General features: G+C 36.7%; 1 protein-coding gene across 1 annotated transcript in view; it reads left to right on the plus strand.

Moving 5' to 3' along the window:
- The window catches only part of LOC124023174 (ankyrin repeat and IBR domain-containing protein 1-like), a 73,004-nt gene extending 57,324 nt beyond the window's left edge, over positions 1-15,680 (plus strand). The window contains exons 14-21 of the mRNA XM_046337705.1: positions 6,437-6,523; positions 7,013-7,079; positions 7,484-7,629; positions 8,528-8,706; positions 9,030-9,081; positions 10,993-11,095; positions 12,240-12,283; positions 15,180-15,680. Of these exons, the coding sequence (XP_046193661.1) occupies positions 6,437-6,523; positions 7,013-7,079; positions 7,484-7,629; positions 8,528-8,706; positions 9,030-9,081; positions 10,993-11,095; positions 12,240-12,283; positions 15,180-15,680 (1,179 nt within the window). The remainder of the gene's footprint in view (positions 1-6,436; positions 6,524-7,012; positions 7,080-7,483; positions 7,630-8,527; positions 8,707-9,029; positions 9,082-10,992; positions 11,096-12,239; positions 12,284-15,179) is intronic.
- The last annotated feature ends 1,064 nt before the right edge of the window (positions 15,681-16,744 follow it).

Below are 16,744 nucleotides of genomic sequence, written 5' to 3' on the forward strand. Positions count from 1 at the left end.
TGTACTTCTGCAGTTCACCTCTGTCCTGTGTTATATTGATGTCCTCCACTCACTAAGACCAGCCCTGCCAGGGAGAGATGAGAGACTGAGAGGCAATAAGAATCGGTTGTTTTGTCATTGCTGGCAGAGGACACTGTGGTTGGATGAATCGACAGCCTATCACCTATCCCCCATAGGCTCTGGTTAAAAGTAGTGCACTATATAGGGATTATGACACCCTATCACCTATCCCTCATAGGCTCTGGTTAAAAGTAGTGTACTATATAGAGATTATGACACCCTATCGCCTATCCCTCATAGGCTCTGGTTAAAAGTAGTGCACTATATAGGGATTATGACACCCTATCACCTATTCCTCATAGGCTCTGTTTAAAAGTAGTGCACTATATTGGGATTAGGATGCCGTTTGGGACTCTAGAGATTAGAGCAGGGTGGGGCCACATCAGGAAGACTAGAGCAGGGTGGGGGAATATTCTAGAGACAAGAATATAATTCATATGAATATACAGGTCCGTTATATAAATATATAGGTCTGTTATAATTCATATAAATATATAGGTCCGTTATAATTCATATAAATATATAGGTCCGTTATATAAATATATAGGTCCGTTATATAAATATATAGGTCCGTTATAATTCATATAAATATATAGGTAAAAATATATAGGTCCGTTATAATTCATCCGTTATAAATATAAATATATAGGTCCGTTATATAAATATATAGGTCCGTTATATAAATATATAGGTCCGTTATATAAATATATAGGTCTGCTATAATTATATAAATATATAGGTCCGTTATATAAATATAAATATATAAATATAGGTCTGTTATAATAAATATATAGGTCATATAAATATATAGGTCTGTTATATAAATATATAGGTCCGTTATATTATAAATATATAGGTCTGTTATATATAAATATATAGGTCTGTTAAATATATATAAATATATAGGTCTGTTATAATTCATATAAATATATAGGTCTGTTATAATTCATATAAATATATAGGTCTGTTATAATTCATAAAATATATAGGTCCGTTATATAAATATATAGGTCTTATATAAATATATAGTTATAATTCATATAAATATATAGGTCCGTTATTATTCATATAAATATATAGGTCCGTTATATAAAAATATATAGGTCCCGTTATATATATATAAATATAAATAGGTCTGTTATATAAATATAAATATATAGGTCCGTTATAATATAAATATATAGGTCTGTTATATAAATATATAGGTCCGTTATAATTCATATAAATATATAGGTCTGTTATAATTTATAATTCATATAAATATATAGGTCCGTTATATAAAAATATATAGGTCCGTTATATAAATATATAGGTCCGTTATATAAATATATAGGTCGTTATAAATAAATATATAGGTCCGTTATATATATAAATATATAGGTCCGTTATAATTCATATAAATATATAGGTCTTTTATAATTCATATAAATATATAGGTCCGTTATAATATATAAATATATAGGTCCGTTATATAAATATATAGGTCTGTTATAATTCATATAAATATATAGGTCTTTTATAATTCATATAAATATATAGGTCTGTTATATAAATATATAGGTCCGTTATATAAATATATAGGTCTGTTATATAAATATATAGGTCTGTATATTCATATAAATATATAGGTCTGTTATAATTCATATAAATATGTATCTGTTATATAAATATATAGGTCCGTTATATAAATATATAGGTCTGTTATAATTCATATAAATATATAGGTCTGTTATAATTCATATAAATATATAGGTCTGTTATAATTCATATAAATATATAGGTCCGTTATAATTCATATAAATATATAGGTCCGTTATATAAATATATAGGTCTGTTATAATTCATATAAATATATAGGTCCATTATAATTCATATAAATATATAGGTCCGTTATTATTCATATAAATATATAGGTCCGTTATATAAATATATAGGTCTGTTATATAAATATATAGGTCTGTTATTATTCATATAAATATATAGGTCCGTTATATAAATATATAGGTCCATTATATAAATATATAGGTCCGTTCTATAAATATATAGGTCTGTTATAATTCATATAAATATATAGGTCCGATATATAAATATATAGGTCTGTTATATAAATATATAGGTCTGTTATAATTCATATAAATATATAGGTCCGTTATATAAATATATAGGTCCGTTATATAAATATATAGGTCTGTTATAATTCATAGAAATATATAGGTCCGTTATAATTCATATAAATATATAGGTCCGTTATATAAATATATAGGTCCGTTATATAAATATATAGGTCCGTTATAATTCATATAAATATATAGGTCCGTTATATAAATATATAGGTCCGTTATAATTCATATAAATATATAGGTCCGTTATATAAATATATAGGTCCGTTATAATTCATATAAATATATAGGTCCGTTATATAAATATATAGGTCCGTTATATAAATATATAGGTCCGTTATAATTCATATAAATATATAGGTCTGTTATAATTCATATAAATATGTAGGTCTGTTATATAAATATATAGGTCCTTTATATAAATATATAGGTCTGTTATATAAATATATAGGTCTGTTATAATTCATATAAATATATAGGTCTGTTATAATTCATATAAATATATAGGTCCATTATATAAATATATAGGTCCGCTATACAAATATATAGGTCTGTTATAATTCATATAAATATATAGGTCCGTTATAATTCATATAAATATATAGGTCCGTTATAATTCATATAAATATATAGGTCTGTTATAATTCATATAAATATGTAGGTCTGTTATATACATATATAGGTCCGTTATATAAATATATAGGTACGTTATAATTCATATAAATATATAGGTCCGTTATATAAATATATCGGTCCATTATATAAATATATCGGTCCGTTATATAAATATATCGGTCCGTTATAATTCATATAAATATATAGGTCCGTTATATAAATATATAGGTCCGTTATATAAATATATAGGTCCGTTATATAAATATATAGGTCCGTTATATAAATATATAGGTCCGTTATATAAATATATAGGTCCGTTATAATTCATATAAATATATAGGTCCGTTATATAAATATATAGGTCCGTTATATAAATATATAGGTCCGTTATAATTCATATAAATATATAGGTCCGTTATAATTCATATAAATATATAGGTCGGTTATGTAAATATATAGGTCCGTTATATAAATATATAGGTCCGTTATAATTCATATAAATATATAGGTCCGTTATATAAATATATAGGTCCGTTATAATTCATATAAATATATAGGTCCGTTATAATTCATATAAATATATAGGTCCGTTATAATTCATATAAATATATAGGTCCGTTATATAAATATATAGGTCCACTATATAAATATATAGGTCCGTTATAATTCACATAAATATATAGGTCCGCTATATAAATATATACGTCCGTTATAATTCACATAAATATATAGATCCGTTATAATTCATATAAATATATAGGTCCGTTATATACATATATAGGCCCGTTATATAAATATATAGGTCCGTTATAATTCATATAAATATATAGGTCCGTTATAATTCATATAAATATATAGGTCTGTTATAATTCATATAAATATATAGGTCTGTTATAATTCATATAAATATATAGGTCTGTTATAATTCATATAAATATATAGGTCCGTTATATAAATATATAGGTCTGTTATAATTTATATAAATATATAGGTCCGTTATATAAATATATAGGTCCGTTATAATTCATATAAATATATAGGTCCATTATATAAATATATAGGTCCGCTATATAAATATATAGGTCTGTTATAATTCATATAAATATATAGGTCCGTTATAATTCATATAAATATATAGGTCCATTATATAAATATATAGGTCCGTTATATAAATATATAGGTCTGTTATAATTCATATAAATATATAGGTCCGTTATGTAAATATATAGGTCCGTTATATAAATATATAGGTCTGTTATAATTCATATAAATATATAGGTCCGTTATGTAAATATATAGGTCCGTTATAATTCATATAAATATATAGGACTGTTATAATTCATATAAATATATAGGTCTGTTATATAAATATATAGGTCCGTTATAATTCATATAAATATATAGGTCCGTTATATAAATATATAGGTCCGTTATATAAATATATAGGTCTATTATAATTCATATAAATATATAGGTCTGTTGTAATTCATATAAATATATAGGTCCGTTATATAAATATATAGGTCCGTTATAATTCATATAAATATATATTTGCTCTCAAGCTTAGCCTTTTGTTAACAACACTGTCATCTCAGATTTTCAAAATATGCTTCTCAACCATTGCAAAACAAGCATTTGTGTAACAGTATTGATGGCTAACGTACCATTTCTTTCAATGAGGAGACTCTGTTAAATAGCAAATGTTCTGTTTTTACAAAAAATATTATTATAAATATATATATATAATTTACTTAATATATATATATAATATATATATTAAGTCATTAAAACGCTAACTTTTTCCAAATTAACTCCATAATATCGACATAAACATGGCAAACCGATGTTTAGAATCAATCCTCAAGGTGTTTTTCACATATCTATCGACGATAAAATCAATCGTGGCAGTTTACTTTCTCTTCTGAAGAAATGGAACGCGCATGGACCTACAGATTACGCACACAGGACACCGGGCGGGACACCAGGTAAATGTAGTCTCTTATGGTCAATCTTCCAATGATATGCCTACAAACACGTCACAATGCTGCAGACACCTCGGGGAATAGACAGAAAGTGCAGGCTCATTCCTGGCGCATTCACAGCCATATAAGGAGACATTGGAACACAGCGCCTTCAGAATCTGGGGCATTTCCTGTATGAAACTTCTTCTTGGTTTCACCTGTTGCATTAGTTCTGGGGCGCGCACAGATAATATCTTTGCAGTTTTGGAGACGTCAGAGTTTTGTCTTTCCAAGGCTGTCAATTCCATGCATAGTCGAGCATCTTTTCGTCACAAAATATCGCGCTTAAAACGGGCACGTCTTTTTATCCAATAATGACATAGCGCACCCATAGATTGAAGAGGTTAAATGGGCTCGCGGGCCGTAGTTTACCCAACTCTGGACTAGAGGTAACACTCACTGTCTGACAGGGAACTATCAGGATACTGAGTTTAGAGACCAGTGGTAACAGGGAACTATCAGGATACTGAGATTAGAGACCAGTGGTAACAGGGAACTATCAGGATACTGAGATTAGAGACCAGAGGTAACAGGGAACTATCAGGATACTGAGTTTAGAGACCAGTGGTAACAGGGAACTATCAGGATACTGAGTTTAGAGACCAGTGGTAACAGGGAACTATCAGGATACTGAGTTTAGAGACCAGAGGTAACAGGGAACTATCAGGATACTGAGTTTAGAGACCAGAGGTAACAGGGAACTATCAGGATACTGAGTTTAGAGACCAGAGGTAACAGGGAACTATCAGGATACTGAGCTTAGAGACCAGTGGTAACAGGGAACTATCAGGATACTGAGTTTAGACACCAGAGGTAACAGGGAACTATCAGGATACTGAGTTTAGACACCTGAGGTAACAGGGAACTATCAGGATACTGAGTTTAGACACCAGTGGTAACAGGGAACTATCAGGATACTGAGTTTAGAGACCAGTGGTAACAGGGAACTATCAGGATACTGAGTTTAGAGACCAGTGGTAACAGGGAACTATCAGGATACTGAGTTTAGAGACCAGAGGTAACGGGAACTATCAGGATACTGAGTTTAGAGACCAGAGGTAACAGGGAACTATCAGGATACTGAGTTTAGACACCAGAGGTAACAGGGAACTATCAGGATACTGAGTTTAGAGACCAGTGGTAACAGGGAACTATCAGGATACTGAGTTTAGACACCAGTGGTAACAGGGAACTATCAGGATACTGAGTTTAGAGACCAGTGGTAACAGGGAACTATCAGGATACTGAGTTTAGAGACCAGAGGTAACGGGGAACTATCAGGATACTGAGTTTAGAGACCAGTGGTAACAGGGAACTATCAGGATACTGAGTTTAGAGACCAGAGGTAACGGGGAACTATCAGGATACTGAGTTTAGAGACCAGAGGTAACGGGGAACTATCAGGATACTGAGTTTAGAGACCAGAGGTAACGGGAACTATCAGGATACTGAGTTTAGAGACCAGAGGTAACAGGGAACTATCAGGATACTGAGTTTAGAGACCAGAGGTAACAGGGAACTATCAGGATACTGAGTTTAGAGACCAGAGGTAACAGGGAACTATCAGGATACTGAGTTTAGACACCAGAGGTAACAGCGTCTGTCTTCTTGTCATTGCAGGCTGAGAAGAAGCACAAGGGATTCCAGGAACTGGACCGCTTCATGCACTACTACACACGCTTCCAGAACCATGAACACAGCTACCAGGTAAGAACTGGACCCGCTTCCAGAACCATGAGCAGAGCTACCAGGTAAATACTGGACCTGCTTCCAGAACCATGAACACAGTTACCAGGTAAATACTGGACCTGCTTCCAGAACCATGAACACAGCTACCAGGTAAATACTGGACCCGCTTCCTGAACCATGAATACAGCTACCAGGTAAATACTGGACCTGCTTCCAGAACCATGAACACAGCTACCAGGTAAGAGCTGGACCTGCTTCCAGAACCATGAACACAGTTACCAGGTAAATACTGGACCTGCTTCCAGAACCATGAACACAGCTACCAGGTAAATACTGGACCCGCTTCCTGAACCATGAATACAGCTACCAGGTAAGAACTGGACCTGCTTCCAGAACCATGAAAACAGCTACCAGGTAAAAGGGGCTGTGATACATTTTGGTAACATCTGCCAGTTTGTATTAGGAAGTCCTGGTGTGGGACCTTACCTTGTCTGTCCTTCCATCTAGCTGGAGCAGCGCCTGTTGAAGACAGCCAAAGACAAGATGGAACAGCTGAGCAGAGCCTTGAGTGGACGTATGTGGATATTCACGTCATGTCAATGGTTTTTTTCATCGTTTTGTTTACGTTTTGTTTTGCAGACAACCATTTTCAAATAAATAGACCAACACACAGACTGAAATCAGTGGAGATGTATTAAAGACACTCTTAAAGTACTTGAAAATCTATCACTTTTCTCTTTTTCTCTTCTGAATGTGATATGATGAGTCGGTGTGTATGAGAGCGTGAGTAATCCTGATCCGTGATCTCTTCTTCTCTCTCAGGATCTCTTCTTCTCTCTCAGTAATCCTGATCCGTGATCTCTTCTTCTCTCTCAGGAGTAATCCTGATCTGATCCTTCTTCTCTCTCAGGAGTAATCCTGATCTCTTTCTTCTCTCTCAGGAGTAATCCTGATCCGTGATCTCTTCTTCTCTCTCAGGAGACGGAGGCCCACCTGACACTACGTTCATTGAAGATGCTGTACTGGAGTTGCTGAAGACGCGTCGCATCCTCAAGTGCTCTTACCCCTACGGCTTCTTCCTGGAGATCAAATCCACCAAGAAAGAGATTTTTGAACTTATGCAGGTACGGACGGATCTTAAGAGAGAGGATTATATAAAACATCTGAAATGTCTTGTCAAAAAACCTACTTCCTCTCAAACACTGAGGTTTTAAACCGACTTCCTCTCAAACACTGAGGTTTTAAAACGACTTCCTCTCAAACACTGAGGTTTTAAACCGACTTCCTCTTAAACACTGAGGTTTTAAACCGACTTCCTCTTAAACACTGAGGTTTTAAACCGACTTCCTCTTAAACACTGAGGTTTTAAACCGACTTCCTCTCAAACACTGAGGTTTTAAATGTACTTCCTCTCAAACACTGAGGTTTTAAACCGACTTCCTCTCAAACACTGAGGTTTTAAAACGACTTCCTCTTAAACACTGAGGTTTTAAATGTACTTCCTCTCAAACACTGAGGTTTTAAACCGACTTCCTCTCAAACACTGAGGTTTTAAATGTACTTCCTCTCAAACACTGAGGTTTTAAACCGACTTCCTCTCAAACACTGAGGTTTTAAACCGACTTCCTCTCAAACACTGAGGTTTTAAAACGACTTCCTCTTAAACACTGAGGTTTTAAATGTACTTCCTCTCAAACACTGAGGTTTTAAACCGACTTCCTCTTAAACACTGAGGTTTTAAACCGACTTCCTCTCAAACACTGAGGTTTTAAAACGACTTCCTCTCAAACACTGAGGTTTTAAAATAACAGATCTTGTTGTGAGGAACCCTTTTACTCTCTTCGTTAATAACTTCCTCACACGGCTGGCCTGTTCATTAGGCACGGTTAGGCATCCACCTATGGCGGCAGATTGAAGAGAGTCGGCCCTGCTTCCTCATGGTTTAAAACTATACAGCTAAGAGAAACTTTGTCCTCTACAGTTTATATACTTTTTGTTTGGCCTCTTCCTGTCTGTGTGTAGACTGACTTGGAGATGGTGACAGAGGACCTAGCTCAGAAAGTCAACCGTCCTTACCTCCGAACTCCCCGTCATAAGATCATCCGAGCGGCCTGTTTGGTGCAGCAGAAGAGACAGGAGTTCCTGGCCTCCGTCGCCCGGGGGGTGGCCCCCAGCGACTCCCCAGAGGCCCCTAGACGCAGGTGGGGGACCCCTCACAAACCCTTTCAATCCCCAAATCAATCAATTGCAGATGATTGTGTTTTCACTCGGGTTGTTTTCTCGTGCAGTTGCTCTGTTCTCTCTCTCTCTCTCTCTCTCTCTCTCTCTCTCTCTCTCTCTCTCTCTCTCTCTCTCTCTCTCTCTCTCTCTCTCTCTCTCTCTCTCTCTCTCTCTCTCTCTCTCTCTCTCTGTCTCTCTCTGTCTCTCTCTGTCTCTCTCTCTCTCTCTCTCTCTCTACTAATTTAAGTGTTTTAATAACATAACAGAATAGCTGCTATTTACATTGTACTTTTTGTATTTCTAGTTTTGGAGGTGGAACGTGGGACTGGGAGTATTTGGGCTTTGCATCTCCTGAGGTAAGTAAATATCTAGCTAGCTGTTGTAGTTCTGAATATCTAGCTAACTGTTGTAGTTCTGAATGTCTAGCTAACTGTTGTTGTAGTTCTGAATATCTAGCTAACTGTTGTTGTAGTTCTGAATATCTAGCTAGCTGTTGTAGTTCTGAATATCTAGCTAGCTGTTGTAGTTCTGAATATCTAGCTAGCTGTTGTAGTTCTGAATATCTAGCTATCTGTTGCAGTTCTGAATATCGAGCTAGCTGTTGCAGTTCTGAATATCTAGCTAACTGTTGTAGTTCTGAATGTCTAGCTAACTGTTGTTGTAGTTCTGAATATCTAGCTAACTGTTGTTGTAGTTCTGAATATCTAGCTAGCTGTTGTAGTTCTGAATATCTAGCTAGCTGTTGTAGTTCTGAATATCTAGCTAGCTGTTGTAGTTCTGAATATCTAGCTAACTGTTGTTGTAGTTCTGAATATCTAGCTAACTGTTGTTGTAGTTCTGAATATCTAGCTAACTGTTGTTGTAGTTCTGAATATCTAGCTAACTGTTGTTGTAGTTCTGAATATCTAGCTAACTGTTGTAGTTCTGAATATCTAGCTAAGTAGTTCTGAATATCTAGCTAGCTGTTGTAGTTCTGAATATCTAGCTAGCTGTTGTAGTTCTGAATATCTAGCTAACTGTTGTAGTTCTGAATATCTAGCTAGCTGTTGTAGTTCTGAATATCTAGCTAACTGTTGTTGTAGTTCTGAATATCTAGCTAACTGTTGTTGTAGTTCTGAATATCTAGCTAGCTGTTGTAGTTCTGAATATCTAGCTAGCTGTTGTAGTTCTGAATATCTAGCTAGCTGTTGTAGTTCTGAATATCTAGTTCTGAATATCTAGCTCACTGTTGTAGTTCTAGCTAGCTGTTGTAGTTCTGAATATCTAGCTAACTGTTGTTGTAGTTCTGAATATCTAGCTAGCTGTTGTAGTTCTGAATATCTAGCTAGCTGTTGTAGTTCTGAATATCTAGCTAACTGTTGTAGTTATTAATATCTAGCTAGCTGTTGTAGTTCTGAATATCTAGCTCACTGTTGTAGTTCTGAATATCTAGCTAACTGTTGTTGTAGTTCTGAATATCTAGCCAGCTATTGTAGTTCTGAATATCTAGCTATCTGTTGCAGTTCTGAATATCTAGCTATCTGTTGTAGTTCTGAATATCTAGCTAACTGTTGTAGTTCTGAATATCTAGCTAACTGTTGTAGTTAGTTCTGAATATCTAGCTAGCTGTTGTAGTTCTGAATATCTAGCTAACTGTTGTTGCAGTTCTGAATATCTAGCTAGCTGTTGTAGTTCTGAATATCTAGCTCAGCTGTTGTAGTTCTGTTGCTAGTTCTGAATATCTAGCTAACTGTTGTTGTAGTTCTGAATATCTAGCCAGCTATTGTAGTTCTGAATATCTAGCTATCTGTTGCAGTTCTGAATATCTAGCTATCTGTTGTAGTTCTGAATATCTAGCTAGCCGTTGCAGTTCTGAATATCTAGCTAGCTGTTGTAGTTCTGAATATCGAGCTAACTGTTGTAGTTATTCATATCTAGCTAGCTGTTGTAGTTCTGAATATCTAGCTAGCTGTTGTAGTTCTGAATATCTAGCTAGCTGTTGTAGTTCTGAATATCTAGCTATCTGTTGTAGTTCTGAATATCTAGCTATCTGTTGTAGTTCTGAATATCTAGCTAGCCGTTGCAGTTCTGAATATGTTTAAATCATGTGACTATTAGGAAGCTAATAGAGCTGCTACAGTTATAAATTGCACAATAATTATACATTCATGACTTTTTTAAAGGTATTGTTTTCTGTTTATTCAATGTGTGTGTGTGTGTGTGTGTACGGTATGACCTACGACCTGTGACCTGTGACGTCATGGTGTGTCATGTGGCTGACCCTACAGGAGTATGCAGAGTTTCAGTACCGGAGGAGACACCGGGATCGTCAGCAGAGGAGACAGAGAGGGGACATTCCCCATCTTGACGAGCATAGCGACAGCACTTTAGGTAATAATGAATCAATAACTAAAAGATACCTGGATAGATACTATAGCAGTGTTTTAGGCTAGCCGCTGTCTCAGTGCTTTAGACTAGCCATCACAGTTTCTACCTGGTATTTCTATAGGATATCCAGCTATGACTGAATGTGTTACCTGGTATCTGTCTACCTGGTATTTCTATAGGATATCCAGCTATGACTGAATGTGTTACCAGGTATCTGTCTACCTGGTATTACTATAGGATATCCAGCTATGACTGAATGTGTTACCAGGTATCTGTCTACCTGGTATTACTATAGGATATCCAGGTATCTGTCTACCTGGTATTTCTATAGGATATTCAGGTATCACCTGGTATTTCTATAGGATCTGTCTACCTGGTATTACTATAGGATCTGGTATCCAGTCTACCTGGTATTACCTATTTCTATAGGATATTCAGGTATCTGTCTACCTGGTATTACTATAGGATATCCAGGTATCTGTCTACCTGTATCTATCCAGGTATCTGTCTACCTGGTATTACTATAGGATATCCAGGTACCTGGTATTTCTGGATATGGTGTCTTGCTATTTCTAGGTATCTGTCTACCTGGTATTACTATAGGATATCCAGGTATCTGTCTACCTGGTATTTCTATAGGATATTCAGGTATCTGTCTACCTGGTATTACTATAGGATATCCAGGTATCTGTCTACCTGGTATTACTATAGGATATCCAGGTATCTGTCTACCTGGTATTACTATAGGATATCCAGGTATCTGTCTACCTGGTATTACTATAGGATATCCAGGATATCCAGGATATCCAGGTCTGTCTACCTGGTATTACTAGCTAGGATATCCAGGTATCTGTCTACCTGGTATTACTATAGGATATCCAGGTATCTGTCTACCTGGTATTACTATAGGATATCCAGCTATGACTGAATGTGTTTTCTAAAAGGCTGACGTGTTTCTCCATTAGTCCGTGTTTTCACTGACATGAATGACTTCTTTCCTGGAGAAAAAAAAGTAACAAAAGGATCTTATCTTTTCCTTTGGCTGGGAAGACCTTGAATAGTTTGAGCTGTGAGTTTGTCAGTGTGATTGTTCTGTAACGTTGACTGACTGACTGACTGGTTTCTTCTTCTTTTATTCATAAAACAGACACACAGGAAATGGGAGGTGGGCGAAGACCTGGTCCCCCCATGGTGAGTTCAGTGTGTTTTTCATGGCGTCTGTGTATTCGTCTCTACCTCTTATTTTGTATATATATATATATATATGAAGTTTAGACATGCCGATATAAAAATGGGTTTTATTTATTTATTTTATTTCTCACTTTTTATAACATTTTTCTTTACCGTTTTGTTTTCACAGAAATGTATTAAAAACATAAACACATCACCTGACTAGACATAAAAACATCACCTCACTAGACATAAAAACATCACCTCACTAGACATAAAAACATCACCTGACTAGACATAAAAACATCACCTCACTAGACATAAAAACATCACCTTACTAGACATAAAAACATCACCTCACTAGACATAAAAACATCACCTCACTAGACATAAAAACATCACCTGACTAGACATAAAAACATCACCTGACTAGACATAAAAACATCACCTCACTAGACATAAAAACATCACCTCACCATAAAAACATCACCTCACTAGACATAAAAACATCACCTCACTAGACATAAAAACATCACCTTACTAGACATAAAAACATCACCTGACTAGACATAAAAACATCACCTGACTAGACATAAACACATCACCTGACTAGACATAAAAACATCACCTGACTAGACATAAAAACATCACCTGACTAGACATAAAACATCACCTGACTAGACTTAAAACATCACCTCACTAGACATAAACACATCACCTCACTAGACATAAACACATCACCTGACTAGACATAAAAACATCACCTCACTAGACATAAACACATCACCTGACTAGACTTAAAAACATAAACACATCACCTGACTAGACTTAAAAACATCACCTGACTAGACTTAAAAACATCACCTGACTAGACATAAAAACATCACCTGACTAGACATAATCACATCACCTGACTAGACTTAAAAACATCACCTGACTAGACATAAAAACATCACCTGACTAGACTTAAAAACATCACCTGACTAGACATAAAAACATCACCACTGAACACATAGAGACATAAAAACATCACCTGACTAGACATAAAAACATCACCTGACTAGACATAAACACATCACCTGACTAGACATAAACACATCACCTGACTAGACATAAAAACATCACCTCACTAGACATAAACACATCACCTCACTAGACATAAAAACATCACCTGACTAGACTTAAAAACATCACCTGACTAGACATAAAACATCACCTCACTAGACATAAACACATCACCTGACTAGACATAAAACATCACCTCAGACCATCACCTGACTAGACATAAAAACATCACCTCACTAGACATAAACACATCACCTCAAGACATAAACATCACCTGACTAGACATAAAAACATCACCTCACTAGACATAAAACATCACCTGACTAGACTAGACATAAAACATCACCTCACTAGACATAAACACATCACCTGACTAGACATAAAAACATCACCTCACTAGACATAAAAACATCACCTCACTAGACATAAAAACATCACCTGACTAGACATAAAAACATCACCTGACTAGACATAAAACATCACCTGACTAGACATAAAACATCACCTGACTAGACATAAAACATCACCTCACTAGACATAAACACATCACCTCACTAGACATAAACCATCACCTGACTAGACATAAAAACATCACCTCACTAGACATAAACACATCACCTGACTAGACATAAAAACATCACCTCACTAGACATAAAAACATCACCTCACTAGACATAAACCCATCACCTCACTAGACATAAAAACATCACCTCACTAGACATAAAAACATCACCTCACTAGACATAATAACATCACCTGACTAGACATAAAAACATCACCTCACTAGACATAAAAACATCACCTGACTAGACATAAAAACATCACCTGACTAGACATAAAAACATCACCTGACTAGACATAAACACATCACCTCACTAGACATAAAAACATCACCTTACTAGACATAATCACATCACCTGACTAGACATAAAAACATCACCTTACTAGACATAAACACATCACCTGACTAGACATAAAAACATCACCTTACTAGACATAAAAACATCACCTGACTAGACATAAACACATCACCTGACTAGACATAAAAACATCACCTTACTAGACATAAACACATCACCTCACTAGACATAAAAACATCACCTGACTAGACATAAAAACATCACCTTACTAGACATAAAAACATCACCTGACTAGACATAAAAACATCACCTGACTAGACATAAAAACATCACCTGACTAGACATAAAAACATCACCTTACTAGACATAAAAACTTCACCTGACTAGACATAAAAACATCACCTCACTAGACATAAAACATCACCTCACTAGACATAAAAACATCACCTTACTAGACATAAAAACATCACCTGACTAGACATAAAAACATCACCTCACTAGACATAAAACATCACCTCACTAGACATAAAAACATCACCTCACTAGACATAAAAACATCACCTCACTAGACAAACACATCACCTCACTAGACATAAAAACATCACCTCACTAGACATAAAAACATCACCTCACTAGACATAACATCACCTTACTAGACATAAAAACATCACCTCACTAGACATAAAAACATCACCTCACTAGACATAAAAACATCACCTCACTAGACATAAACATCACCTCACTAGACATAAAAACATCACCTGACTAGACGTAAAAACATCACCTCACTAGACATAAACATCACCTCACTAGACATAAAAACATCACCTTACTAGACATAAAAACATCACCTTACTAGACATAACATTACCTGACTAGACATAAAAACATCAAATAGTCTTAAACAGACTAAATCTGTTGTATTCTACAAGGCCTTCGTCCCTTTCCACATGACCTTCTTCCCCCCCATCATTCTGTTTATGTGTTAACAGGGCTCATTGGACGAGGACGATCCCAACATCCTATTGGCTATCCAGCTGTCACTCCAAGAGTCTGGGTTGGCGACGGCCGGGGACACTCCAGAGTTGTTGTCCAATGAGGCGTCCCTGGGGGCCATCGGCACCTCCCTCCCGTCCAGACTGGACGCGGAGTCCCAGAGGGTGGAGGTGGGGCCCCGGGGAGCCGTCAGCAGCCAGCGGCTCTATGAAGGGGTTCCAGGGGTCTATGCGTTACACCACCACCACTCATCCCAGCAGCACTACAGCTACCACAATCTCAACCCGTTCAGGGAGCCTTCTTCAGGCCAGGCTCTGTTCTCATCCTCCAGTGGTACTACGGACTCCACTACCACCGCATCAACAGGGCTCCAGGACCCCTCACACCCAAACACCAACCTGCTGGGTAACATCATGGCCTGGTTCCATGACATGAACCTCAGAGCATCACCCTCATCCCCTCCACCACCACCACCACCACCTCAGACACAGACCTAGACTTCAACATGGCAGCACAGGCCACGGCCAACACGGCCTCCGAGGTGGAGGAGGAGGAGGTCCAAACTGACCTCCACCAGCCCCGTGCCAAGCCCCAGAAAGGTGAGGCCGAGCTGGGGGACGATGTGGACTGTTTCCCTTCCCTTCTCAGGGCCTGGAGGAGAAGGAGGCTGAGAGGGGGAGACCCACCCATCTAGACCTGACGGTGGGGTCAGAGGTCATGGCCCCGTCCTACATGGTGACTACCGGGACAGGGGACCGGGCCGGGGAGAGGATCGCTGGGGGTTACGTCGTTCACGTTGACACGCCCATGTGTGACTCTGTGACCTCTGACCTTCTGCCTAGCACCAGCTCTTCAGAATGGGAGGAGCAGATACACCTTGTCTGATTGGTGGGAAAAATAAAATCTTAAGTGGGGACGGAGGAGATACACCTGGTCTGATTTATGATTGGAGGAAAATTCCGAGTTGGTGGAGCAAATCCACTTGTTTATGACTCTGATTGGAGGAAACATATGAGATGGGAGGAGCAAAGTCTCCTGGTCTGATAGAAGACAGAAGCCTTCAGAGAGGTCAAACCACTGACATGCAGAGAGAGAGAGGACCAATCCTGACTGAGGGGGACATTACCAAGTAGCCAGTGATGGTGTTGTGGGGGGGAATTTAATCCTGACTTGATTGTACTGTTAGGAGGAGATATATGATGATGGAGTGTATTTCTCTTTCCAGTGTTTACAAGTACACGTCAAACACTTGATAGCTGGTCTATACTGGCATGAGATTCCCTCCCCCCGGGGTGAACAACGGGCGGAGGACTGGATGGACTCCTAAGAAGCGAGATGGAAGGTGTTTGACAGGGTGTTATTGGTATTATATTATTACCCACAATGGATATTTGCTGAAAAAAGAATGATGATCAAGTTGCTTCTCTCCGATGATCTGTTTTAGATTACAACATGAGGTGATTATACTGCATTATTATAGTGAATACATTTTGCAGGAGTTGTTGATCTGGTATTTTTTTTTGTTGATATTGATGATCCTATTCTTAAATGATTGCCGCTG

The sequence above is a fragment of the Oncorhynchus gorbuscha genome, unplaced genomic scaffold, assembly GCF_021184085.1.
Source record: "Oncorhynchus gorbuscha isolate QuinsamMale2020 ecotype Even-year unplaced genomic scaffold, OgorEven_v1.0 Un_scaffold_1524, whole genome shotgun sequence".
Lineage (NCBI taxonomy): Eukaryota > Metazoa > Chordata > Actinopteri > Salmoniformes > Salmonidae > Oncorhynchus > Oncorhynchus gorbuscha.